The sequence below is a fragment of the Cyprinus carpio genome, chromosome B4, assembly GCF_018340385.1.
Source record: "Cyprinus carpio isolate SPL01 chromosome B4, ASM1834038v1, whole genome shotgun sequence".
NCBI classification, from domain to species: Eukaryota; Metazoa; Chordata; class Actinopteri; order Cypriniformes; family Cyprinidae; genus Cyprinus; species Cyprinus carpio.
In genome coordinates this window covers 19132336-19159931 of record NC_056600.1, presented here as the reverse complement: position 1 = coordinate 19159931, position 27596 = coordinate 19132336, and the positions used below count along the sequence as shown (strand labels likewise).

Genomic DNA, 27596 nt, shown 5'->3' with positions numbered 1-27596 from the left:
GACAGTTTTGTACAGTGGAAGGCTTCATAACTGCTCTAATGGATGAATATCCCACAGTCCTGAGGAAGAGAAAGAAACTCTTCATCCTCATGGTCTGTATTATATCCTTCATCATCGGTTTCTCCAACATCACCCAGGTAAGATGCCTAAAAAGCTGTTTTATTGAGTGGGACGACGTACTGTTTTCTTCAGTTTCTAATGTGTGTGTGGGTGTATATTCTTTGTTTTAGGGCGGTTTATATGTGTTTAAATTGTTTGACTACTACTCGGCCAGTGGAATGTGTCTCCTGTACCTGGTCTTTTTTGAGACAATCTCCATTTCCTGGTTTTACGGTACATCTCCTATACTATAAACATATTTGAGAAGAGGAGACGAATATATGCAATGTGAATGTGATGTGAAGTTTATGAAATCTGAAGAGTTCAAGCCAACCTTTATCCAGTTACGTTAACTTTCCCATATGATTCCCTTCTGGTAGTGTCAAAGGTTTTCAAGTAATTTTGCCTTGTACCAATAGTTTATAAATGTAAACACAGCAGTTACAATACACACTAGTTACAATAATGCACTTACTATGGCATGAAAAGGTAAAACAATGTTAGACAATGATTTACTGTGTACATATGAAATTAGAACAATGAAATTAGATGGAAATTTTCAGTTGAATTTTGTGGCCAGAAAAGTGCACACTGTAGTGATGAAGCATTGAATGTGTCCCCTCAACATGCCCAAAAAAATAATAAAAAAAAAAAATAGGCTAGGTTCCTGAACCCTGTAGATAAAAGTTTGTTTTGGGACAAGGTAGAAGGAAGAAGCTCTTACTGAGTCTAGTAGATCTAGTTTGCTTGATAAGTGTAAATATCCATCTCTTCTCTCTCTTTAGGTGCAGAGAAATTCTATAAAAATATCGAAGACATGATTGGTTATCGGCCTTGTGGCTTTTGGAAATATTGCTGGACTTATTTTACTCCAATAATCTGTTTGGTAAGTACTTCACCTGCAAGCAATGAATCAAACTTAGAGACTACAGGCTGCCAGTGTAACACATTGTTATTGTTAAATGTACAATAAAACTAAAAATCTTTAAACCTAATTCTAAATCATATAAGATGTGTTTTCTAAGCTCAATAATCAATCAATTAAAAGCCCTAAAGAAACAAAAATGTTTTACAGTATGTCACTCCTTTTATCCTTTGATTGAACTATAAGATGAATCGAGTGATTGATTATACAATTAAAAGCCCATGTCCTCAATGAACTTATAACTGATTTGACTTCTGTTTTCTGTTTGTAGGGTGTTTTCACATTTAGTGCCATAGAAATGACTCCTCTGAAACTAGGGAAGTATGTGTACCCGACCTGGGGTCAGGGCATCGGCTGGCTAATGTCCCTCTCTTCCATGGTTTTGATTCCTGCATATATCATCTATATGTTCTTCACTACTAAAGGCAGCATTCGACAGGCAAGACCGAATTTAATGTTTCTGATCAAATGTTTCAGAATGTTTTTTTGTTTTTTTGTCACAGTGTCCTTCCTGCCCTGCTTTCTCCCTTCTTTCCATCTTTTTGTATTTCTAAACAGCAAAATGCACTTCCCACCTCATAAACAATCTTGGTAACACTTTATTTCGATAGTCCACTTTAGACATTCTACTAACAGTAAGTAACTTTGCAACTACATGTCAACTAGCAGTCATAGGTTTTTTAGTAGACTGTCCGCTAAATGTCTTCTAATACTTTATTTTGATGGGTCCACAACATACAACATACTGACTATGAGAAACTTTGCAAGAATATGTCAGCTTATTCTACTAACCCTGAACCTGCCCTAACAGTCTACTCTGAGAGTTAGTAGATATGTAGTTGCAAATTAATGAGAATTGGTTGACATGTAGTTGACAAGTAGTTACAAAGTTACTTACAGTTAGTAGAATGTCTAAAGTAGACTATCAAAATAAAGTGTAACCACAATCTTTACTCTTCCTTCCAAACCTCCTTCTTTTGAACTTGCAAACTTCCTTCCTTCCCATTCTGGAAATTCTAAATTTCCAGCTGTATTTATTCCTTATAAACTTTAATAGTTCCTTCATTTTTTCCTTATGAATTTCCAAACAAACTTCTGAATATTCAGATGTACTTATAAACTTACTTCCTCGCTTTCCTCCTTGTTTTTGAACAAACTTGCAAACAAACCCTTGAAAAGACTGTAAAGTGTATGCCTTCTTTGACTTCTTTATAAACTCTCTTCCTTCCCTATTTTCTTCAAAACTTTGTTCCTTCCAAACAAATGAGCAAACTTCTTAATATCCAAATGTACTTTCTTACTTCTAAACTTCCTTCCTTACTTTCCTCCTGCTTCTGAAGTTCCAAATGTACCTCCAAAGATCCTTCCTTTCGAACCTGCATACTTCCTGCCTTCCTTCTGAACAAATGAAATCCCAAATGAACTTACTTTATACTGAACTTCCTTCCTTCTTTTCTCCTTCCTTCTAAACAAAACAAAAAACAAAACAAATCACCCTCACTAAAAAAAAAATAAATTAAAATAAAATTCACCACACAGCGATGTCACAGAAGAGCCATTTTGGTTCCACAAAGAACCATTCAGTCAAAGGTTCTTTAAAGAACCATCTCTTATCTTTTTATTTTCTGAAGAACCTTCTTTCGCCACAAAGAACCTTTTGTGAAACAGTTCTTTATGGAACTATTTAAACAAAAAAGGTTCTTCTATGGCATCGTGAAGCACCTTTATTTTTAAGTGTACTTGATCATTGTTTTGTTTTGTTTTTCTCAGCGTTGGCATAAGATGACCAAGCCCACAGAACCCACAACATCGGAAATCAGTGATTCCACACAACAATCCACACGTATAGGAAGTACAGATGAAGCTTCTGTCTGACATCTTGTTTTTTTTTTTTTTTTTTTTTTTTGTGCAATGGCCATTAAAGACCAGTGGCTAAATATCTTTTCCTCCATTCCATTCTTTTTGTCTGTTGGAGAGCCTATAACAGATGGAAGCGGACTACGCACATGTTCATCGGTTTTCTCCCTTTTTATTTTATTTCATGGCTCTCTGATCTTGCATCACGTAACATGATGGGCCTGCAGACCCGTGTCTGTCTTCAGTGGAAAAAACAATTTCAGTCACAGCAACAATGTCAGTGATCAGTATAAATGTAAATGCAACCCAGGCAGTTGATTGGAAGATCTACATAACTGTTGCATTCCTGTGCTATATTAAATTCCTCACAGTATGTACCTCAAGCTGGGGAGTGAATGCATGTATTTAGTGGTCTAATTTATTTAACAAAATTTACTTCAGGAAATCTTGTCCATTTTTTTTTTTTTTTTTTTTTTTTTAAATCAGCATTAAAATTTTAGGTTATATGAATGTATAAGAAAGATGGCATATATTTTTAAACATCATTTCTTTTTTCACCATTTTAATCACCTTTTGCCTTTACTAGCTCATTTTATATGTCCCTGTGTTCTGAAAAAATTTGCATTACAACTACAGTATTTATGTCTTTGAAATATGATGTGATAAAGATTAATGCATAATAATCATAAAGGAATTAGAAAAGTTCTGTTCTCTTAAACTAGATTCAGATAAGCATTTGTATGTCATACTGTAACATTTATCAGCTTCACAAAAGTAAGTGGTTAAGGTCTCATGAAACCAATGCGGTATCATATAAGACTGAAATGAAAATCTATTACTTGACAGATAATAAAATTAGCTTGAAAAACTTCAGCATAGTGATATGCTCATGTAAATGAGTAATTTTTCAATTTTTCATCTTACACCTGTACTTACAAAAGCTCTAAATGTTTTTTTTTTTTTTTTTCTGTGAAATGTGAGGTTCTGGGTTTTGTGCATCAGTTGTGGGATGCCAATATTGTTTTAATCAAATTCAAAACAAGAAGATAGTGTATCCACACATTGATTTCCATTTGCTACTGTATATTAAAGTTCATAATTTACATTACAGTATTAGTGTTAAAATAGTAAGAGCTAAGTGATGCTAATGGACATAACTCTTTATAAGCATGCTTGTAAATACATGTTGTTAGTATTATTTACATATTGTAATTAATTGTACTTACATGTAGTATGTGTGGCATATAACCGACAATGTGTTACAGCAGACAACATATTTAATTTGAAATAACTGAATACATGGCTATGGGAAATAGAACAGTCTGTAAAATCCATTCAACTCCCAATGATTCAGTCAATATGTTTTTCCATTTTTTTTTTTTTTTTTTGTAACACTTGAGCAAAATTAGACATGACTTTGAAGGCCTGACAGCATGTTTATTTATTTATTATTTTTAATGTGTTGACTTTTTTTTTTTTTCTGTTGAAACAGGAAGTTTGGATAGGACATTATTGAAGGGCTCATCGCTTTCATAGACATGATCATAAACATGAATCAAAACTTTGAATTATTGCTTCTTTAACTTCATATTTTGAACTTTGTTTCTTCATAGCCTCTTTTCAATTAGTGTCAAATTAAATATGCCATCTGTTCTGAATGTCCATGTGAGTTGTTACCAAAGCTACAAAGAGAGCTCTTATTTTGACGATTGTACTATATGCTTTTATCCTCACTAAATATTTTGTTGATTGGTTTCAAATGCAATAAAGGCAAAAACTGAACTAATTTATGAGTCCAAACAAGAAACCCTATTAGAAATGTATGTTAAACTTTCAGGTTCACTGATGCTTCAAGTTAAACACATTAAAAAATCGATATAGATTATACTAGATAACATCAGCCATGTAATTTAACTTTAAAGGATAGCGATTTAAAAATGTTAGTAATTAAACAATAAAAATGTCTTGAGAGGAACTACGGTCTTACTTTATTCTTGCATACTTTGACAAACACTAACAAACCAGCAGGGCATAGCAGCAGCAGCATATAAACCAAAAAGCAATATGCACAATAACTGCCTTCCATTTTAGCAGCAGTTCTAAGAGGAAAAAATAGACACTATTAGTTAGCTGAACTCTTTTAGTGACCCTTGACCTGTGTTGATCCATAGCTCTGCATTAAATTTGAAAAAGGCTCTATTATGTGTGGATACAACAAACCATTCATGTCAGTCTGAAAAGGACAGTAAATAAATAACCAGACCACTCATGTAGGTCTGGAATAGACAGAAACATGTTTAATAGCATGTAAATCTATCATACAGACAAGAGTAAAACCCACAATTGGATAATGGGACTGACTTTCTTTCAAACACACATAAATAATTCGCTAACACACACAATAACTTCCTGTGAAAATTAGCGCTCATAAACGTTAAACTGTCTTCAAGTTCTCCTGCGATGTTTTTTTTTTTTTTTTTTCCTAATCAGTTCTGTAACTGTAAGTACAACAAAATATAAGTTTTATTTGTTTAGAATAAAACTGACCCTTTATTAATTTACTTTTATTCTGTCTTTTCTTAACACAACTTTTTAGCGCTACTGCTACAAAACAAAGGCGAAAGAATGCACATTAGTGTGTAATGATGCCTTATTCATGTGTTTGTCAACGTTTTATCACACAAGAATGCTAAAAAACACCTTTTCATCAACTTTAGTTAACTAGTTTAACAGATCAAAAGATGAATATAATAGTGTCTCATAAATCTCATAAATGCCATCATTCTGAAGGACTTGAAGGCAGCATAACTCATCAGTGCAATAGCCCTTCTGCAGGCTAAACCAAAGTTAGCATTAGCATTAGCATAGCCTTTGGTTGTGTAAAGGGCTTAAATTCAACACTCATCTGTTGGGTTAGATCACATCTTATTTGCTAGCCAGGGCACAGTCGCTCAAGCATAATAAACTCTTCAAAACCAGGGTCATGCACAATTCATCTGGCTCCCTGTTTCCATCACCTCCACGCCAACTCCCTCAGGGGCCAAATGCAAGGCGACGAAAAAAGAAAAAGACAAAACGTGAACTCCTGTCACTCAGTATTTCATAGAAAGGAAACTGGTGCTGATTCTTTCACCATTTTTGGAGCTGGTTGTGTAATTCACCTATATTTATTTTTCCAGACTAAGCTATACTGCTGAAATTTTTGATAAAGGAGAATTATAGATCTATGCGACAGTTGTCTGTTACTCAAAGGCTGGATCTTTATAGGATTCTGTCATTATTTACACACCCTCATATCTTGTATGCTATTATTTTGTATGCAGGAGATATTTTGAAGAATATTCACTATGTTCTTTCTGATACAATAGTGACATCTATGAAAACCAACACAAGCTCATTGGAAAAATGTGTCTCTATGTACAATTCACAGCAGTTTACAGCTAAAATGGAACTAGTGGCTGTATAAAACCTGAGTTTATATATATATATATATATATATTACAGACCCGGACCATAAAGGTATACTAATAAATACTTTTGTGTGTGTTTGTGTGGTTCTTTGGGCATTTTCTATATTATGTTAAACACAAGTCATGATGCCTGTTGATAAAAGAGCTCAAAGACTACTAGGAGTAAGCTAAACTGGCATGGTTGCTTCAAGAAAAGCATTTTTATCTTATGTTTGTACACTATCAGTTCGATTTTGAGTAGGGTTCAGTGAAGGTGGTATGTTATTTCCAAATGCGACAGAGCATTAACCTTTTAGCCCCACTCACTGGACATCTGTTCATCTGTTTTGGAGAAATTTGAACATGCTGGACATTTTACTTTAAAAGTGCCATGAAACATCCAAGAAGGAACCTAATAACAATTTTAGAAATGTTGTCGCATGCACATTTTTCCTGTTAGCCTGGGTTGATGAAAATAGGAATAAAGTAACAATTATTGTGATATATTACGTGGTAATTTTGTCACATAAAGTCAGAATTGTATTTAATATTTTACCGTGACACAACGACAGGCTTCGATATGAAGTAGATTAAATAATGACAGAATTCCAACTATTTGTTTACCTTAAACGTATGGAAACAAAAGGATGCAATATTCATTAATTGAGAAAGGCTGGGCAGTTCATGGTTTTTTGGAACAGATTTTAAGAAGAGAGGGATGTACTGTACAATTTGTTGATGTCCAGGTTGTGCATTCGACTCATGTGTTGAGTTTTCCACCAATATATATGATGGACCTGGTGTCCATCATCCAAAATTATCACCATACATGGAAATAAAGACACAATGGGAAGAGGAAACAAAGATCAGATTGGGAGCTCCAAACAGCAGCGATATAATTATGAAACAATCATATAAGAAAACAGAGGAAATAGGACACACAGCTACTTATGACACGCCAATGGTGTTATGATAAATCCTAGAGCTTAAAGTCAACATGAAATCAAATTAATACACATTCCTGGCATCTGTGCCGCTGAAATGACTTTCTTTTTCCCAGGCAATATTACCATGGCTGTGAGGGGCAATAGCCAAATAGCTTTTTTGGCAATGTCAGATTTGCTCTGGAGGGTGAATTTCATCTTTGGCCTCCATGTCCCTTGGATTGCTGGTAAACCAGAATTTATGTCTGGCTCCACTACTCCATCCACTTTCTAATATTTAGTCCCACATTTTTCATTAAATATCATGTTTCACTTTACACACCCTTAACACATTATATTGTGGATGCAAAATAGGTGGTGAATTATGTTTCACGTTGACTTTAATTATGCTGATGACAACCATTATTAAAAATGGTTGGATTGTGGGTAGTTAACATTTTTCAGAGCTATTTCATTGCTGCTTTATATGCTGATATATGATAGCTACATACAAGCTTAATAAAAATAAACCGTTAATCAGTTTTCCATTCAGCTGATAAAATCAGACCAAACCAGACAGACATTCAGGTTAAAGTGTTTTGTGCCAACAATGTGCATCTCAGTTGATGTTTCAAGTGTCACTTGGCTCTCGAAAAGCTTCAGACAAGAGTTTTAGTAGTCAAACGGCAGAGATAGTTTGATGGTGCTGAAGGGTGTCTCTTGGGAGTTTTATATAGTTGTGAGTATTGATGAAGGAATAACACTATGAAACCATGTTACATTGTCTGAGTCATGTGATGACAGTGATGCAACATTCTGCCATCTTTTCACAGAAAGTCAGACAAACACATATTGTGTCCAAAGATGGTTGCTGGGGTCAAATGGCCTTTTCCCAAGGGCCTTATACGTTCCAAGTTGCTACATAAAGTTCAAGTACAAGCATTTAAAGATCTCAGTCTTCTTTCAGGTACTCTCTGAAATTCCTGAGCGTGTGAACAATAACCATTCGCTGGCTGTAACCGGCTCTTTTTCATCATTGAGCTATGATACGTTGCAACATATTAAAAGTCCATTCACATGACTCATGTCAGGGCTTTAACACAACCCTCTATGAACTTTGACCTTCAAAAACTAAAGCAAATTTACGAGGTTGCTAGGTAGTAAATAGTGAACTTAGTGAGAGCCAATGGAAGAAGTAACACATATTTGAGCTTTTAACAGGATACAATTCCCACTGTTTGCATCGCTACATCATAGAAAGACTTCTGGCATTTCAGCAATTTCACTCCACAGTTAGCACAACGTCAGCATTTCATCACAAAAACCTGTGTCTCATTCACTAACAACCCAAAATCCAGATTAAATTATCTCTATATGAGCTGGTTTAGAACCATGTGCATCTAAATTAATGTAATTATTTCCGTCACTTCTATCCAATTGATGCTTTTCATAGAATGCAAGTAATTTCCCAAAAGTTCATGCTATTTGCTGCAATTGTACATTTTTAGAGATCAAGGCAGCGATAATTTAGCCATAATGATGATCAAACCATGGTGAGGGGAGTCATAACTGGCCATTTATTATTAATCAGTCAACTGGAGTCAATTTAGTCCAGTGTATCACTGTGGAAAAGCAATGGTGTGCTGAAGCATACCATATTGTGGAAGTCCGCTGGTAACATTGTGGCATAGAAAATGGGTTTGATACAATTTTTTTGGCAATGTTTATGCCAAGGTACTAAAACAATTAAGACAAAGTCAAGACATGCCTTTTGATGTTGTCTTGCTCAATGTTTCTCATCTGTCTTGTTTTCATTTTTGCATTGGCACTGCTCACATGAAGATAAGTCATGCAAATAGTCTGGTAATTGCTGGTTATATTTAAAAAGATCAGAAGCAAATGAGGTCAAAGTTGAAATCATCTTAATTCTGAGAGTCATGTTGTAACATTTGACCTGTGTGCCAACACATTGGGGAATGTTGACGTGAGTCATATGAAAGAGCCTTCATACTTTCTACATTCTCAATTTACTTATATCCATTAATATGAGTGACATAAAAGACATTTTCAAAGACAGGTGATAATTAGGAAGTAATTCACATTTCACAGGAATACAACATCGGCCACATAAGAAGTGGGGGAAGAATCAGTTTGTGGCTAATGGTACCGCTTATTCCCCTAGAGGGAATCTAAATGGTCGTTGATATAAGCACAAATGTTTGCTCTAGCCCTAAGCGTTCAACAGTGCAAAAAGTCCACGGTGGAGGGAGTCCTCATTTTGGCACGTATATCATTTTCCAGTCAAAAGCATACACACACACACACACACACACACACACACACACACACACACACACACACACACACACACACACACACTAAATAGACTCATCAGTAGGATAATAAAAGCCAAAAAGGGTGATTTTGCAAGTAAAACCAGCTCCCACACAAGAGCAAGTGTCGGTGGAATTGAAATGAATGTTGTCGGGTGCCTTATTTTTTCGTGAAATCATTTTGTCTTTAAAACAAAATGCACCAGAGAAATCCTGTCAAGAACAAGTACTCAACGATATAACCTCAGAGAGAGTCCAGAAGGACAAAAACTGTTATAGAAATTTGTTAAAACTACATAACATTTCAAAATACACAGCAATTAGGTAAATCGTATTTTCTTATTGGTTGTTTCACATATCCGCAAATTCAAGAAACGTCTCTTACCTTAAATATATGCATTTAGATAGTATTTTTTTTCATTATATTTCTTTCATATATATACATATGTAGATAAATACTCTCAAAAGTGCGCCTGGAGTGTTTTATAGTTATCGGTTTGAACTCTACATCAGGCTACGAGAGCCACTTGGGGTCCTCTGCAGTGCAAGGCGGGGATCAGGGGGTATATACTGGTGAGGGTGGTTATACGGTGGTGGAGGTGGAGGCAAGGGAGGTTGTGAACCGTCGTTGTTTCCCCCCTGGTTGCCTCCGCCATCAGGTGAGCGCACTGGTGTGGAGGCGACAGACTGGATGAGCTGGTGATGAGTGGGGCTCTGGCTGAGGTACGCTTCCATGTGTCCGTGACCGCCTTTGTCCAAGACGATGACCTTGACGATTTGCTGGCACTGGATGAGTGTGTCGGGTCGTATCTCGGCCAGGGCCACGGGCTGGTAGGAGTGTGAGGGTGTGGGGCTGGCGCGTTGCAACGGAGGCTGCTGGAAGAGCTCCCTCTGGTGGTTGAGAAGGGCGGTGGTCTCAGGGCTCTGCAGTGCCGCGTTGAGCTGGTACGTCTGAAGCCTGTTGTGAATTGACACCTAGTTTAGAAAACAGTCAGAGATAGCATCATATGTTATAAGACTGTTCTCCTTCTACCGCCATCAGCCCTCCGGTGAACACACACCACAATAGACATGTGCAAAGTGTTGCGTGTAGACGTGGCACAAGGGGTTTGCTCGGTGTCTTGCGACTCGGAAAGAGGGTGGGAAGCTGGAATCGGGGATGCATATGTGGAGGGTTTTGGGGACCTTGTGTTTGTGTCTATAAGGTGTGTGGTGGTTATTAAGAGGACACTGAGGGCCCCTGTGTCTCCCTTGGAAACCACTAAAGCATTATGGGTATAGAGAATAAAGAACACTTCAGGGAAGAAGGGGGACAAGAAAGGGGGGACAGGTTTAACAATGGAAAGGGGTAATTGGACAACTACAGACGACACACACCGAAAGCATGCCATCAATGTTTCTCATAAGGTTTGGGACTTAAAGGGATAGTTCACCCAAAAATGAAAATTTGATGTTTATCTGCTTAACCCCAGGGCATCCAAGATGTGGGTTACTTTGTTCCTTAAGTAGAACACAAATTAAGATTTTTAACTCAAACCGTTGCAGTCTGTCAGTCATATAATGGAAGTGAATGGGAATTAAGGCTTTGAGAGTCAAAGAAATACACAAACAAAACCAAATCAAACCCTGTGGCTTGTGACGATACATTGATGTGTAAAGACTTACAAGTGCATTACCACCACCTATCTCTCAAATGGACCATTGATACTCTATCTACAATCTCAATGAGGAGTGTCAACGGTCCGTTTGAGAGATAGGTGGCGGTAATGCACTTATAAGTCTGCGATCTGCTGTAAAGCAAGAAGAAGAGGAAGACGTGACACACACCAGCTGAACTGCACTCACCACAAATGCACTCAGGACAGTTTGGACATTCCATGATTCCCATTCACTTCCATTATATGACTGACAGACTGCAACGGTTTGAGGAAAAAATCCTCATTTGTGTTCTACTGAAGAAACAAAGTCACCTACATCTTGGATGCCCTGGGGGTAAGCAGATAAACATAAAATTTTCATTTTTTGCGTGAACTATCTCTTTAAAGGGTTAGCTCACCCATTAATTACTCATTAATTACTCACCACTATGTTATTCAAAATCCATAAGACCTTCGTTCATCTTCGGAACACAAATTAAGGTCTATTTGATGAAATCGGAGAGCTCTCTGACCCTTCATAGACAGCAATGCAACTGAAATGTTTCCAGACCCAGAAACATATAAGGACATTGATAAAACAGTCCGTGTGACATCAGAGGCTCAACTTCAAATTTTGCAAATACTTTTTGTGAGCAAACATTACAAAAATAACAATTTATTCAACAATTCTTCTTCTCGAGTTACCATTTTCCGCCATTTTGGAGAGTAGCATGACACATAATCAATGCTTAATCAGCATTGTTTATGTTCAGGAGAAAGAGTGCGCATTTGTTCGAATTGTTGAATAAATTATGTAATTTCTGTTTTCTTTGTGCACAAAAAGTATTCTTGTAGCTTTGCAAAATTGTAATTGAGCCACTGATGTCAAATGGACTGTTTTACCAATGTCCTTGGAAACCCTGGAAACATTTCAGTTGTGTTGCTGTCTAAGCAGGGTCAGAAAGCTCTCGGATTTCATCAAATATATCTTAATTACTGTGTTTCGAAGATGAACGTAGGTCTTACCAGTTTGGAACAACATGAGGGTGAGTAATTTATGACAGAATTTTCATTTTTGCATGAACTAACACTTTAAACAAGAGTTTGCCTGGACTTGTAAACAACTCTCTTTTTCTAATCATCTCCTTGGCTCTTATAATGGCACATATCCACAATTGTCTGTGGGATACTTCCACTGCCTCTGGGATTGATGTGTTTGAGGAGTGATGAACACAGTTCATAGTTCAAAGTGAGTTAATCTAACTTGATCTCAGGATAGATACTGGCACTTGAGGGTTGGCTTGATGGCTAAAGTGAGGGCACTTTCCTCTGAATCAATCTTCTTGACTGTTGGAGATAGAGCACGAATTGACTGATGGTGAACCACTTTGTCTGAGAAAAGAGTGTGTAGAGGGATTTCAGTTGGGTTGAAAAATTGGTTGGTGACATCACAAGATTCTAGTACGGCAAGTGCAAGTGCAACGGTCAGGTTCTGGAAGTAAAAACGCCATTCATGTTCTCCATAGGCAAATAGATTTTTTTAAACAATAACTTATGTTACCTAGTATGTGTTTTGAGGTTGTTAATCCTATGGCATGAAGACCTTACTGTATATGCATTTGTAGGAGTTTCTCTTTTAGATCTAAAATTTATGTTTTAAAAATCTTGCTTAGTGATTTACTAAGGTTTGTGGCTGTCAACTTAATGGTATGCATGCCATTGTTTAATGCCCAAAAAGCAAGTCTTAAGCCATTTCGCACCTGTGATGTTAATCAATGACCGGCACTTAATAATTTGCACTGATTATGGTAGATTGTGTACATTATCAAGAACATTATATATCTCAATCTGTAAATTATAATTTGCACATTATAAAACAATCAAAAGCCAAAAGTTTGAAGTTTAAATTCTAAAATTTGAAAATGTACTTTAGAATAGTTTGTCTTTTCCTCCATTATGTTAAGTTTGTGTTTTTTTTTGTTGTTGTTGTTTTTTTGGTTTTTCAAAACTAATAAATTAATTCACATACTGCTAAACTTACTGAATTAATTAAACATTAATAAAACATTTCCAGGTAACACTTTAGTATAGGGACCAATTCTTTCTATTAACTAGTTTCTTATTAGCATGCCTAATATTAACATATTAGCTGTTTATTAGTACTCATAAAGCACATATTCTGCATGACCATATTCTACATCCCTGATCCTACCCAATACGTAAACTTAAATTACCTTACTAACTATTAATAAGTAGCAAATTATAAGTTTATTGAGGCAAAAGTCATTGTGATGAGTGGGGCGGTGCCGAGAGCCATAGGAATGGAGCGAGGCCGGTGGAGTTAATGATGATGAGCGACACCTGCACCACTCACCAGTCTCGAGTCCCATGGAGGAGCTCCGGAAGGATAAAAGGAGGGGTGACGACAGTGCAAGACGAAAGAGGACCAGGCCTGGACTATTTTATGTTGTTTTGGTTTTGTTTGTGTGCAGCAGTCATCCTTGAGGGGCTCTCTCGCTATTTTCAGTTTTCTGTTTGTTTATTTGTTTATTAAAATTGTTTAAATGTTCGCCGGTTCCAGCCTCCTTTTTCCTGTGGCTACGGACTTTGTTACATTGGTGCTGAAACCCAGAAGGAAGGAGGGACATGCTGTCAGAGAGCCCTTGCAGTTGAAGGGGATCGTGGTGCTGAGGAGGTCGGGCAGCAGGAAGAAGTGGAGACTGCGAGTGGCTGTCTGAGGCGGTGGTACTGGAGTGATTGAAGACTAATGGGGGACTTGCTGCCGGCTGCCCTCAACAGGAGGCAGTGCAAGACAAGACCAGGCCTGGACTATTTTATGTTGTTTTGGTTTTGTTTGTGCATAGCAGTCATCCATGAGGGGCTGTCGTGCTATTTTTAGTTTTGTGTTTATTTTATTATTAAAATTATGTTTAAATGTTTGCTGGTCGCCGCCTCCTTCTTCCCGGTCTACTAGCTTTGTTACAGTCATAGTTAATGGTTTGATAGTTGCAAGAATTGGACTTCAAAATAAAACATTACCAAACCTTACAACAAACTAAACAATTTTCTAATCTTAAAACAAATCAAAAAACATCTCAAGATTCCATAAAGCCCTGAAAAAAGCTCTGACTAAACTAACACCTTAGCACTAAATATATCTTTTATGTACATTCAAATAAGAATCAGAAATATATGCACGAAGGTTTTATGACTTTACTTGAAGGTATGATTATTTAATGTTACATGATAAAGTGTTTTTATTTATTTATTTATTTTTAGTCAGTTATAATGCAATTGTCATCTGGGCATATTTCAAATATGGCTTATATGAATATATGTATGGCTTCAGCTGGCACCTTTTCTCTCTCTTCTCAATGTCTATGTCCTTCTTAGCACACTTTTCAGGTCATGTCCATCTCAGCCTAACATCCCCTGTCCAGCTTACATGTGCCAATCACTGCCATCCATAACAGCTAAAACACGTTTTAAAATGTATTATGGCAATACTGCCATGTTTAAACTGGCAGGTGGCTCAACTAGTCTATAATAGTTGGACACCTTGATTCTCTCTCTTTCTTTCCCTCTTACTCTTTCAGGATATGGCTGGCGTTTCCTCTGACCCCGGTGCTGCCTGCGATGTGTTCCGACAGCCCGTGCCCTTCAGGGGTTCGCAGGGTGCTGACATTTACATGTGGCATGATTAAGGTGAGGGTTTTCAGTGCCAGACAGGAAGTCGCTGCCACTCTGATCATGTTCAGGCTAAGAGCAGTCCACTAATGTGCTACATCTAATGCTAGCAGAACTGAAATTTGCCTGCTAAACAAAACATGCAGACAGGGCTGGTGGATTTAGAACAAATATTTTTTTTTTCTTTGTAACACTTTATTTAAAGAACCAATTCTCACTATTAACTAGTTGCCAATTAGCATGCATGTTAGTTCTTATTAATATTACATATTACATCTTAATGCCTTCTACTTTAAACTGTAATAATAATAGTAATAATTGTTGTTGATAATGTTGTTGTATGTAGTATACATTTTTCTAAACAAAATAAAACCTTTAGGATCTTTTGTTGTTGTTGTTGGTGAAACTAGATTAGATAGATAGATAGATAGATAGATAGATAGATAGATAGATAGATAGATAGATAGATAGATAGATAGATAGATAGATTTCAATGAACAAAGAATTATTAATAATAGTTTTAGTTATCAATAACAACTCTGTTTGGTGTTTTTACTAAAGCCTTCTACAAACTGCACGATTGTCAGCTGTCCCAGATGAAAGAATGACATCGTAAAACAGTCGTGGTGATTACTGTGATCGTGGCTCCTAATCAGAGCTGACAATTTTGACAATGTCGGAAATTCAGCATGATCATCGCACAGTGTGTTTACTGCTATGACTCACATTTACTGACCAGTCAATAAAAATGCGACTTGAAATGGCGTGTTGATCAACGTGTAATAGCGCTTAAACTTTAAACTGCTTACCTCAAACTCTTTTAACTTCCTCTTTCACAGCTTCATCTTTTTATCAGCAAACATAAAAAGTATAGTTGCCAAACTATGCTTTGTCAAATTCTATTTGTTTACCACTAGGGCATACTAATGACCTTTTATTCTTTAATAGTAACTTGCGCCGTAGCCTACGAGTCACTACGTGACATCATCGTACAGTCTGCATGCACGTCATACCCAAGTTTATTAGATCCATGTTGCACAGTGTGATTTGCAATGATCTTATAGGATTGCTAAAACGGTGCAGTCTGTAGAAGGCTTAAGATAAAAGCTGTCAGACATCATCCTTTTATTAACTTGTTGCTATTTTAATCTTTTTGATTAGCCTTTTTTTATCTTACTGATTCCTAAAAAAGGTCATCAGTCAATGTGCTTCATTTCATTTATGGGTCTATGCCAATTTGCTGCTTTCTGAGTGTCAGTTTTAAACCCCCAATTCTGAAATATCTGTGTAAGGCTACTGCATTCTCACAATTTCCATTTTGCACTCCATGAGCTCTATTAAGGTTTTAAGACTTCAATGGAACCTGCCATGTCTCAAACAGAAGCAAGTGCATCTGTTTAAATAAAGAGCACCGACACAGTGCCTCTTTGCTGTTGTGTCCTTGAATTCCCTCACATGCACAATACATATTGTTACCTCATGATGCTAATCGCACGGCCCTCTGGGTAATGTATTATATGTAGGGTTTGTCTTTTATCCCCCTGCAGAGAGGTGATGATGCTTCATCAGATTAATGTTAGAGATCACTTAAACTTGATATGGTGGCAATATGATGAGCACAGCATGCATATGTACTTTGATTAACAATTCTAGGAACTGTATTTCAAGATTTCAAGTTCAAGATTTCCATGTACTGTAATATTTATATTTTGTTTTATTTCAGGTTTATTTCAAATGATGGAAATTATTTTTAATAGTTTTACTTTTAAACAGTAACAACTCATTTTATGCATGCAATAACTTGAACATAAAGTCATCTTTGAGAGATTAGTAAACTGTTTGCATACTTTTTACATTTTGACTTTGACTTTTATTGAAATGCTCCACAAATATGGAAAACTTACATATAATTTCTAATCTCTTCTATCTGCTGTCTGCTGAACTTTTTTTTCTGATAATTTCTGAATTCTCTTAAAATTCTCCTCCACACTATAAAGTTAATTTAACAAGAGGGGGCAACAGTGCACAGATGAGTTTTACCTCCAGGGGGCTGCTGTCGACTTTGGGTTTGGCGGCGATAACGTTTCGAATTACTTTAGGGGAAGTGGAAGGTCGTCTGGTTGAGGACACTGTGTTTTCACTCCAGCAGGAACATATGGCTGTTGTAGCTTGTTTATTCCTGTTCACTAGCTTTTTGTGTCCTATAGGCTGTAAGCTACTGACGGATGCTAGGGGTCTGTAGGGACTTACCTGCGAGAACACTGAGCTCTTACCTCTACTGCATTGTGTCCGCTCTGTGATGCATTCATTTCCTGTTTTCCTAGTGAAGAAAAGAAAAGAGTACAAATCAGACTAAAGATTAAAGAATGGGTGAATATGTACCGTGGATGATAATTTGAGTAAATATGCTTGAAACTACGTTTATAAAATCGCATACACATAAAGTTCACATTTTGTGGGGAAAAAAACAAAAAAATAAACAAAAAACTTCTGTCATGCCAACTCTCGGAGGGATTGGCATGGTAATGTCCATGATAATATTAATGTGTTTGGTCTTGGTGGAATAGATCTGGTATGCTGCTGCAGCAGAGTAAGTACAGAGACTTGCTACTGCCAATACGTCCTCAACATGCTACTGTGAGCATCTAAGAAATACTGCTGCACATACAGTATAGCATATATGAAATAACTCCTATATATACAGTATAACATACATGAATCACCCCGTAGAGATCTATACAGGTGGAGCTGGGGAAGGTGGAGGGATTCTAAAGCTTGCTGCAACTGCTACAGCAAGCATTAGCATAAGCAAGTTAGTATTTGAATGTTGAGCAGCGAACTCATTGACTGCTGATACGAAAAGAACCAATCAGCTGCACCATGTGATGATGTCATTGTGTCAGACTGAGTTTGATCTATCGGACTGTGCCATCTAGTCCCTTGCCATAACTTTGGATGAATGGAATACAGGTCCTTCTCGAAAAATTAGCATATTGTGAAAAACTTCATTATTTTCCACAATGTAATGATAAAATTAAACTTTCATATATTTTAGATTCATTGCACACCAACTGAAATATTTCAGGTCTTTTATTGTTTTAATACTGATGATTTTGGCAAACAGCTCATGACAAACCCAAAATTCCTATCTCAAAAAATTAGCATATTTCATCCGACCAATAAAAGAAAAGTGTTTTTAATACAAAAAAAAAGTCAACCTTCAAATAATTATGTTCAGTTATGCACTCAATACTTGGTCGGGAATCCTTTTGCAGAAATGACTGCTTCAATGCGGCGTGGCATGGAGGCAATCAGCCTGTGACACTGCTGAGGTGTTATGGAGGCCCAGGATGCTTCGATAGCGGCCTTAAGCTCATCCAGAGTGTTGGGTCTTGCGTCTCTCAACTTTCTCTTCACAATATCCCACAGATTCTCTATGGGGTTCAGGTCAGGAGAGTTGGCAGGCCAATTGAGCACAGTAATACCATGGTCAGTAAACCATTTACCAGTTGTTTTGGCACTGTGAGCAGGTGCCAGGTCGTGCTGAAAAAACGAAATCTTCATCTCCATAAAGCTTTTTCAGCAGATGGAAGCATGAAGTGCTCCAAAATCTCCTGATAGCTAGCTGCATTGACCCTGCCCTTGATAAAACACAGTGGACCAACACCAGCAGCTGACATGGCACCCCAGACCATCACTGACTGGTGGGTACTTGACACTGGACTTCAGGCATTTTGGCATTTCCTTCTCCCCAGTCTTCCTCCAGACTCTGGCACCTTGATTTCCGAATGACATGCAAAATTTGCTTTCATCCGAAAAAAAAAAAGTACTTTGGACCACTGAGCAACAGTCCAGTGCTGCTTCTCTGTAGCCCAGGTCAGGCGCTTCTGCCGCTGTTTCTGGTTCAAAAAGCACACGCCTGTGCACGGTGGCTCTGGATGTTTCTACTCCGGACTCAGTCCACTGCTTCCGCAGGTCCCCAAGGTCTGGAATCGGTCCTTCTCCACAATCTTCCTCAGGGTCCGGTCACCTCTTCTCGTTGTGCAGCGTTTATTTGCCACACTTTTTTCCTTCCCACAGACTTCCCACTGAGGTGCCTTGATACAGCACTCTGGGAACAGCCTATTCGTTCAGAAATTTCTTTTCTGTGTCTGACCCTCTCGCTTGAGGGTGTCAATGATGGCCTTCTGGACAGCAGTCAGGTCGGCAGTCTTACCCATGATTGCGGTTTTGAGTAATGAACCAGGCTGGGAGTTTTTAAAAGCCTCAGGCAATCTTTTGCAGGTGTTTAGAGTTAATTAGTTGATTCAGATGATTAGGTTAATAGCTCGTTTAGAGAACCTTTTCATGATATGCTCATTTTTTGAGATAGGAATTTTGGGAGCTGTATGCCAAAATCATCAGTATTAAAACAATAAAAGACCTGAAATATTTCAGTTGGTGTGCAATGAATCTAAAATATATGAAAGTTTAATTTTTATCATTACATTATGGAAAATAATGAACTTTTTCACAATATGCAAATTTTGAAAACAATTTTTTCTAAAATCAATGATTCTCTGTATTGTTTGGTACTTAACTTCACATAAAAATATAACAATAAATAAATAAAGCACAAGCCACTTCACTTAAATTCTCTGTATTGTTTGGTACTTAACTTCTGATAATATTTTGACATTTACTTTATAGCTGTGAGTAAAAACTGCTTTATAACACCTAAACAGATATTGAATGCAAATCATGTATAATACAGCAAATAGATGTGTTTCTGACTGTATTGTACCTGAAGGAGAACCTTGTCTTCCCTTCAACTCAAGCTGAGTCCCGTTATTTTTGATGGAGTGAGTTTTTGCTCCCTGTTGTTTCTCCAACTCCCCTAAAAAGACAGTGAAAAGAGAACAGGAGAGGTTTAAGTCTATGACACACACACACACACACACACACACACACACACACACACACACACACACACACACACACACACACACACACACACACACAACAGCATGCTCACATCCTCTAAACCTTGAGTCGTCCGTCTCTAAACAGCAGAGCTCCAAATCACCATACTTACACTCAGGGCTTGATGATAATTGCCTGCCATTTCTAATCAGGCTACAAAAGAGCTTTTCCCTCTTCCAGAAGAATTGTAAGAAAGCTGGCTCTACATTAGGACTCTTTTAGGGGAAATATGCCTTCTGATTTAACGAAGCCATAAGAAAGGAGTAAGCCTTGATAAAAACCTGTGAGTGCACAATGAATAGCTGACAATCAGTCACCCGGATACTAAAACACAGCGTGCTACCTAATTAAACATATTTATTACAGTAGTAAATTCAAGGATAAAAGGAGGGGAAAATGTGTCCTCTTTTATTCCAGAGAACTGAAAAGGTGTGCATACAAATTGGAGTAAAATATATCAAAAATGATAAGGGTGTTTTCATTTTTCTTTTTCTTTTTCTTTTTCTTTTTCAACTGTAAAACATTTTCAAAACTTTTTAAAAATGGTTGAAAAAAACTTTAATATAATGAAATTGAAAAATGTTGATGTTCATATTGATAAAAAAAGAAAAAATGTAATGTGATGTAATTCATGTAATGACAGAAAGTCAAAAGTAATATAATTAGACCTGTCAGTTTGCCGATAAATTTAGATAAATAAATAAATAAATCCATGCAATTATTAATTCTACTGTTTTATTCCCTCTTTTATTCACTAATTCACTCTTTTATTATTTATTTATTTATTTATTAATGATTTAAAAATTATTGATGGTTTTTGTTGATTCACGAGTTACATTATTTTCATTAATAATACTAATAATAATAACAATTGTGTTAAAAATAACAAAAAAATATATATACATCAAGTTTAAGTTGTCATCTTGGTTGATCCACATTTGTGTGTATTTTTTTATTTTTTTTATTTAGTTAAAAGTAATTATGTTAGAGCTGCCAATTTAACATGCTAATTTAAATAGTTAAACATTAAATGTTATTATAGGTTATTTATAATTATTATAGGTTAATAAAAATGATTACTTATAGCTCTTGCACTTGCAATATTTATTTATTTATTTATTTATTTATTTATTTATTTATTTATTATTGTTGTTGTTGTTGTTATTCCATCAACCATTACTGATGTCAAAAAGTATTATCAAATATGGATAAACAAGTACTGTTATTTTGTTAAATTTTGCCCCTCTATTCAATATTTTTATTCTTGAAATATTCTCCAAGAAACATCCGTTTATTTTTCTACATTTCTGTCATTTAGAAAAGAGTAAATTTGAGAGTATTAATCCATAACAAAACCTCCAGAGCCCCTTTGGATAACAGGACAGCAGATTTACCTGCCTCAGTTCAACACACATTAACTGCAAATGAGGATTACCTTTATTCTAAAATAAAGACAAAGACATGAAATGCAAGTAAAAGTATCAATGGACAAAGGCATTTATTCATGCTTGGATTGCAAAGAGAATTTCCTTTATGTGGAAAAGAAAAGATGTGTGGCTGTGTAGATGACAGCTCTCAGTTCACCAACAGCTGTATTCCTGAAAGAGAGTAAAGGTGCTTATCTCTCTTTTCCCGGTGAAACTGCTGACACAGATACATATACAGCACAAGACTTCCCATGGACCCTTGCTCTCTCTAGCTCAGAATGTAATAAAAACCAACCGGCCTCGGCAGAATACATGCTTTGATGTCCACTGGCACTCAGCCCTTTCTCATCGTGTCTCTCTTTTTGTTTTTCTCCCTCATGGTAACCAAAGACATTTTTCTGTTCCTGCTTCCATGTCTTTCCTTCTCAGTTCCTTCAGAGGATATTTGAAAGCCTGAGAACACTGTGCAAACGAAACATTTAATTTATTATAGAACATCAAAAAAGCTCAGTGAGAGTCCTTAAGGACAAACGCACAGGGAAAGCAAACGTATACACACCATGTTTACAAAAAATGCAGTGCAAATAAACTGTAGAGCAGCTAAGACCGCAAAATGAGAATGGTATTACACAGAAATTAACTGGTCCAATAAGCAACCTTCACATTTGTAAACAGAAATACTGTAGGGTTGAAAAGTGGTGCATTCTGTTTTATCTTTTTAGACTGATGTTTCAAACATAATAATTGCATTTACACTGAAATATGATGCATAAATATTTATGAAATTGAATAATTATTTAAAAACACTAACGTTGAAAGTTTGGACATTTTGCTTTTGTAGGAAGTATTTTATGCTCACTAAATAAAATAAAATAATAATTAAAAAATTGTTAAAATGATTATTATTATTATTTTATTTATTTATTTATTTATTTATTTATTTATTTATTTATTTATTATTATTATTATTATTATTATTTTAAAGCAGCCCATTACTCCAGTCTTCAGTGTTAGATTATACTGTTATTATTATTATTGTTGTTGTTGTTGTTGTTGTTGTCATCAGTGATAAAAATAGTTAAAAATCTGTTTTTCTTTCTTTCTTTCTTTCTTTCTTTTGGAAAACTTTGATGTATTATCTTAACTATTTTTAATGAATAAGAAAAGCATTTTTTTTATAATCTAAAGTGTTTACTGTCACTTTAGATCAATTTAATGCATACTAGCAGAATTAAGTTTATTTTATTTTATTTTATGTTAGAAATAGAAATAGAAATAGTTTCTGACCCCTAACTTTTGAATGGTAGTTGGCGACTGTGCATAAATGTTAAGGAACTGTATGTAAAATTACTTATAATGTATTATATGTTTAAATGATTAAGGTTTGTAATATTTAGACAATACATTCAGGTACATTTCAACTAAGTTTAATAATGCAGTGCTGTAATACCTAGAAGCAAATTTCTTGCTGTTCACACAGTAGATCATGGCACTAGTATGACCAAGGTTATAGGTTTGATTTCAAGGGAATGCATGAACTTTATTAAAGGCATTTCAAGCTATGTGATAAACCATGTGTTAAATGTATAAATAATAACGTCAATTCTGCAGCAACACCCTGGAAACCAACACCAACACCCTATACACTAAAATTTTCTTCAGTTCATTTAAAAAAAAAAAAAAAAAAAAAACCTATTAATCATAGATGTCTCAGCATCTGTTTTACTACAGTTGCCAACAACTGGGTTACTTCTGCAAACCCGGCAAATGGGCAGCATTACCCAGAGTTACCATGGAAACACTGTCCAAAATTCAAGAGATGACTGCTGATTCACATCACGAAGCAAGAAAAAAAAATCAAGTGAAAAAGTATCTTTTCACTTAATTGCTTACTAGCTCAACTCAAAAGAGCCACCCACAAGTCTATGATATTCTGTTCTCTTTAGATATGGCTCAGGTCATTGCTTCAAAAAAGTCTTGCTATAAAGAAAAGTGTTTTGTAAGTCAGATGAAAACCATTTGCTTAGAAAAGTAACAACAGACATTATACATGAATACATCTGTATTCTCTTATACACATGCACTTCTTATTTTGACACACAGCTTACTTACATTCAATACGTATCTGTTCCATCTCTGACACCTCGGAGATGGACTCCTTCAGGTCCTCTACGAACTTGAGCAGCTCCTCTGCGCTCTGAGCACAGAAATTCAACACCTGCTTCTTATCAGAGCCCGAACACGGAGACACAATAGTGATGGCGTGAGGATAGTCTGAAACAAAACCAGACAAAATAGAAACATTACCTTAGCAAAAATGAAGGTTTATGTTGTTATTCACTTACAATCTTGGCAATTTTGTTCTGAAGGTCACATCTAGAATGTGTTCACTTCCGGATTCAATTATTGGTCAACTTCAATGCTGTCATAGCATGAGAAATGGAATATGTTTGTTATAACCTAGCATGACACAATTTTGATATATTGATTAAGAGTTATACAGTATGAGCTATATGAGTTATGTGAGTCATGCTATACTTGTTTGTGTGTATTTTGGAATTTTTTTGGAAGCTTGACAGAAATGGTCCCTTTTGGAAATTGTCACAAATAAAATGTGTGATGATTCTTATAAAAAATGTGTTCCTTTGTGTTTGACATACATTTGGAAATGTTTAAACTACATGAGAGGGGAAGTGAAAAGTGGAGGAATTTAAAGTTTTTAAAAGTATTTACTGTTTCTTAATCATTTGAGCATCAATATAACTATTCATTTTTGGTAAAATTTTATATATATATATATATAAACTCAACCTATATTACTCTTTAATGTGACATTTTTCCCCAAGTAAAACAGAATATTCAATGGAGAGAGAGAGAAAAAAAAAAGATGACTTGGTTGACCTCGATTTATATTCTGGATTTCAATATGAGTTTGCAGGCTGGCCAAGTCCACCCTTGGAAACAACTCAGTGTATTCCAGGTGGTGAAGTTTCTTTATAAAATCAATTGTTATCGCTTATTATCATTATTTCCATAATCTTTTAAACTGTCATGAATTTGGAAAGATTTTAGAAAGACTGTATTACGTCCAACAGTAGCTTAAAACACTGCCTAAATTGTTATTTATTGGTTGTTGTTATTGGCTATTACTGACCAGTAGCCCACATCAGAAGTGATGTTAGCAGAACAGACATTTGAAAAAACTATGCTAAGATGATATTTTGTTAAAGTTCTGACTGGCTTCGAAACTTCTTACATTGTTACAGCATAATATATACCTTTATAACACATTCATAACACATTAATAACATTTTTATAACACATTTATAGCACAAATTCTCATTTCTTGGGGTATTTACATTTATAAGCCTTACAAACTCCATCACTAGAGTGACTGTCAACTCAGCAAATATTTAGTATCTTTTATTTTCATGGTCATGGCTGGAAACATGTTTGTTTTTCTGCTGATTTACACATTTGTGTCTCTCTTATGACATCCAGTCAATCATTACAGAATCAAGTGGGGTGAAATACAAGCGTGAGCCATAACACTCTCATCTCGCTTAATTACAGCACAGCTGCCATGAATGTTTGTGTTTATGTGTGTGTGTGTGTGTGTGTGTGTGTGTGTGTGTGTGTGTGTGTGTGTGTGTGTGAAAGCGAAAGAGTGGGAGGAAAAGAGAAAGGCTTGTGGCTACCTTAATTGGAAAATGAGAGGGTGCCTGTCATCTTCATTTATCATGTGGTATTCTTTTTGTTGGAAGGGAGTCAGTGAAGTGGGTGTTTGAAAGACACATAATTGTCTGGATTTGTATGAAGTTTTTCTTCACTCCACAGTGATCAGGTTACCTACACTACCATACAAAGGTAAAATACAGTACTGCACAAAATGTCTTCAAAGTTTATACAGTAAATTGGATTTTGAAAGATCTGAAAACAGTTTATCACAGTGACAATTTCTCTGAATCTGCGCATAGTTTTAGTCAAAACCGAATCCAGGGAGACTACGAGTTACTGCATTTGCATGACAATATGATGTGGTCTAAAAATTCTGAGACCTCCAGTGAAATGCTGATTTTCATTCATTCATTCAACATATGATAGTTACTTCATATTACATTGCATACTGTAATTATATACTAAATGTAATACATTACTAGCATAACACTAAGTAGGTTAAATAAAAATAAAATAAAAAGAATTTCAGAATATCTCTTTGGAAAAACACGTTTTTAAGTATCAGATAACTAACTAAACACTTGAACATATAGTAAATCAACATGATAAAAACTGTGTAAAATGACAGAAACCATCTCTGAAAAAAAATATATAAACAAACAAACAAAAAAAATAAAAAATGGGGTTATAACCTATACTGCAGCTAGCCACCAGGTTGTGATCAAAATGTTTTGGTTTCACTTATTTTTTCTTTTCCCAAAACCAACTATGGTTGCAAGTTCCATCATTACTAATACAGTTTAACCCTTAAATGCACAAATGTTTTGCAGATCATTATTACATATTCGGTTCTTTAGCGACCCGGACCTATATACCTAGCACGGATGGATTTCTAACTGCTGCAATAGCATAAAACTCTTCTAATATTTTAATGACAAAAGAATTTAATAAATAAAAGTTCATTACCTTTTGAAACTAGGAAGGCTTCATATATTTATATTTCATTGTGTACAGTAATTATGCTGCAGTAAAGCCATTCAAGCCAGTTCTGTTTTTGCTGATGATATTCTTTTATTTTATGCCTAAGAATAATAACGAGAGAAACATCAAGTCATCTGTGTAAAAGTGCCACCTTGAGGAATAAAGGTGAATTGCACTTGTTGAGTCAACAGATATTTATTTATTGGTGCACAGGAAATAAATAAATAAATACTTTCACCATTACACACCTGGGGTCATTAGTAGTAACCCTATACACTTTTTTAATTAATTTGGGGAGGGGAGGGTGGTGAATGATGTCCCGGGTCACTAAAGATCCAAGGTATACGTTTAAGGGTTAACAGAACTTAGTAAGCTAACTACCATAGTTAGCCATGCTTTTGGGAACCGCACCTCATAACCTGTGCGGCACACTTGGAGGCAATGTTTTATTATATTGGTTGCTGTACATATCGAAGCAATTCAGAAATGTCAGGTAAAAAGCCATTTATATGTAGCTGGTTATGTGATGCAAATATCAAAATATGTTAGCTTACAAATAATGAACTATGGTAAAAGTAACTTGAGGTCATATCAGTATTTTAGAAAGAACTGCATGAAAATAAATCTTTATTAGTAAATAATCAATGTTTTGAAAAATCTCAGGTAGAAACTGTGGTGAGTTATATATATTTTGTGCAAATTTTCCAAATATTTAGGCAGATTTTCAAATGAGCCTAGGGTGGATTTACCACAAAAATGGTATGATCTTACATTCGTTTTCAAACAGGTGGAACTGCATGCCCAGCAGCCCCACGGCCTTGCAAAAGGTGTATGCAGCTGAACTCTTCTTCTTTGGGCACAATTTCAAAATCTGTGAAGGAAGAAAATAGAAATGCTAATTAGATTCACTGTCACTCATTAGAGCAAAAGAGTAAAAATGGTAAACACAAGCTCTATTCCAAATCCTGATGAACTGACAAGCTACCATAGTTACTTCTAAGGCAGCATACTAACTAAAGTGATACCTTATAAGTGATTTCGAACTCTCTACATTAGGAGCACGCCACACAAATAGCATTCCTCAAGTCATCCATTTTTTTTTTTTTTTTTTTTGCTACAGTACATTAAATTAAATCCAGGAATTGAACTCTCAGCTGACATTCTCAATTCAATTTTGAATGGCACACACTTCAACCCTGAAGAGAATCTGTCTTTCAGTGTTAGATTGTAAGTGTTTGAATGTACGTGAGAAATAGAAGGCCACACAGATTAGTGTAGTGTTAAGAGTCTACTTACCAGACTCCCTACTGGTTCACTCAAAATACCACAATATTGAACCTATATTGCATTCCGCCACAAATTTAATGGAAGCGGGAGACCGTCATGAATAAGAAGAACAATCTTTGAGCCAACTCATATCTCAGCACAATTAATGCCAAAAATCTCTGAGCAAGAGAAGCAGATATGAGAATCGATATTGCCACAAAAACTTAATGAGTTATTGCCTGATATTGACTGGATATTTGGATTTTAGACATTTCTCAGTATACCATTTCATATACAATGTGAGGAGAGTGTTTCATTTCGCAAATGTCATTTGTATATTTAAATAGCCTTATTTCACCCAATTTTACCTGT

General features: G+C 35.8%; 2 protein-coding genes across 4 annotated transcripts in view; one reads left to right on the top strand and one right to left on the bottom strand.

The window, feature by feature from the left end:
• Positions 1-4276, top strand: part of LOC109091842 (sodium- and chloride-dependent GABA transporter 1-like) — a 33925-nt gene extending 29649 nt beyond the window's left edge. The window contains exons 23-27 of the mRNA XM_042722645.1: positions 6-137; positions 231-333; positions 885-985; positions 1296-1463; positions 2795-4276. Coding sequence (XP_042578579.1) covers positions 6-137; positions 231-333; positions 885-985; positions 1296-1463; positions 2795-2899 — 609 coding nt within the window. The 3' untranslated portion in view covers positions 2900-4276. The remainder of the gene's footprint in view (positions 1-5; positions 138-230; positions 334-884; positions 986-1295; positions 1464-2794) is intronic.
• A 570-nt stretch (positions 4277-4846) lies between these two features.
• Positions 4847-27596, bottom strand: part of LOC109095692 (IQ motif and SEC7 domain-containing protein 3-like) — a 125576-nt gene continuing 102826 nt past the window's right edge. For 2 of the 3 annotated variants that reach the window (XM_042722323.1, XM_042722324.1), the window contains exons 10-14: positions 26730-26829; positions 23412-23573; positions 19694-19786; positions 17184-17230; positions 4847-10561 (exon numbers count right to left, since the gene is read on the bottom strand). In XM_042722323.1, the coding sequence (XP_042578257.1) occupies positions 10091-10561; positions 17184-17230; positions 19694-19786; positions 23412-23573; positions 26730-26829 (873 nt within the window). In that variant the 3' untranslated portion in view covers positions 4847-10090. The remainder of the gene's footprint in view (positions 10562-17183; positions 17231-19693; positions 19787-23411; positions 23574-26729; positions 26830-27596) is intronic. The other variant, XM_042722325.1, reaches the window with a different exon arrangement.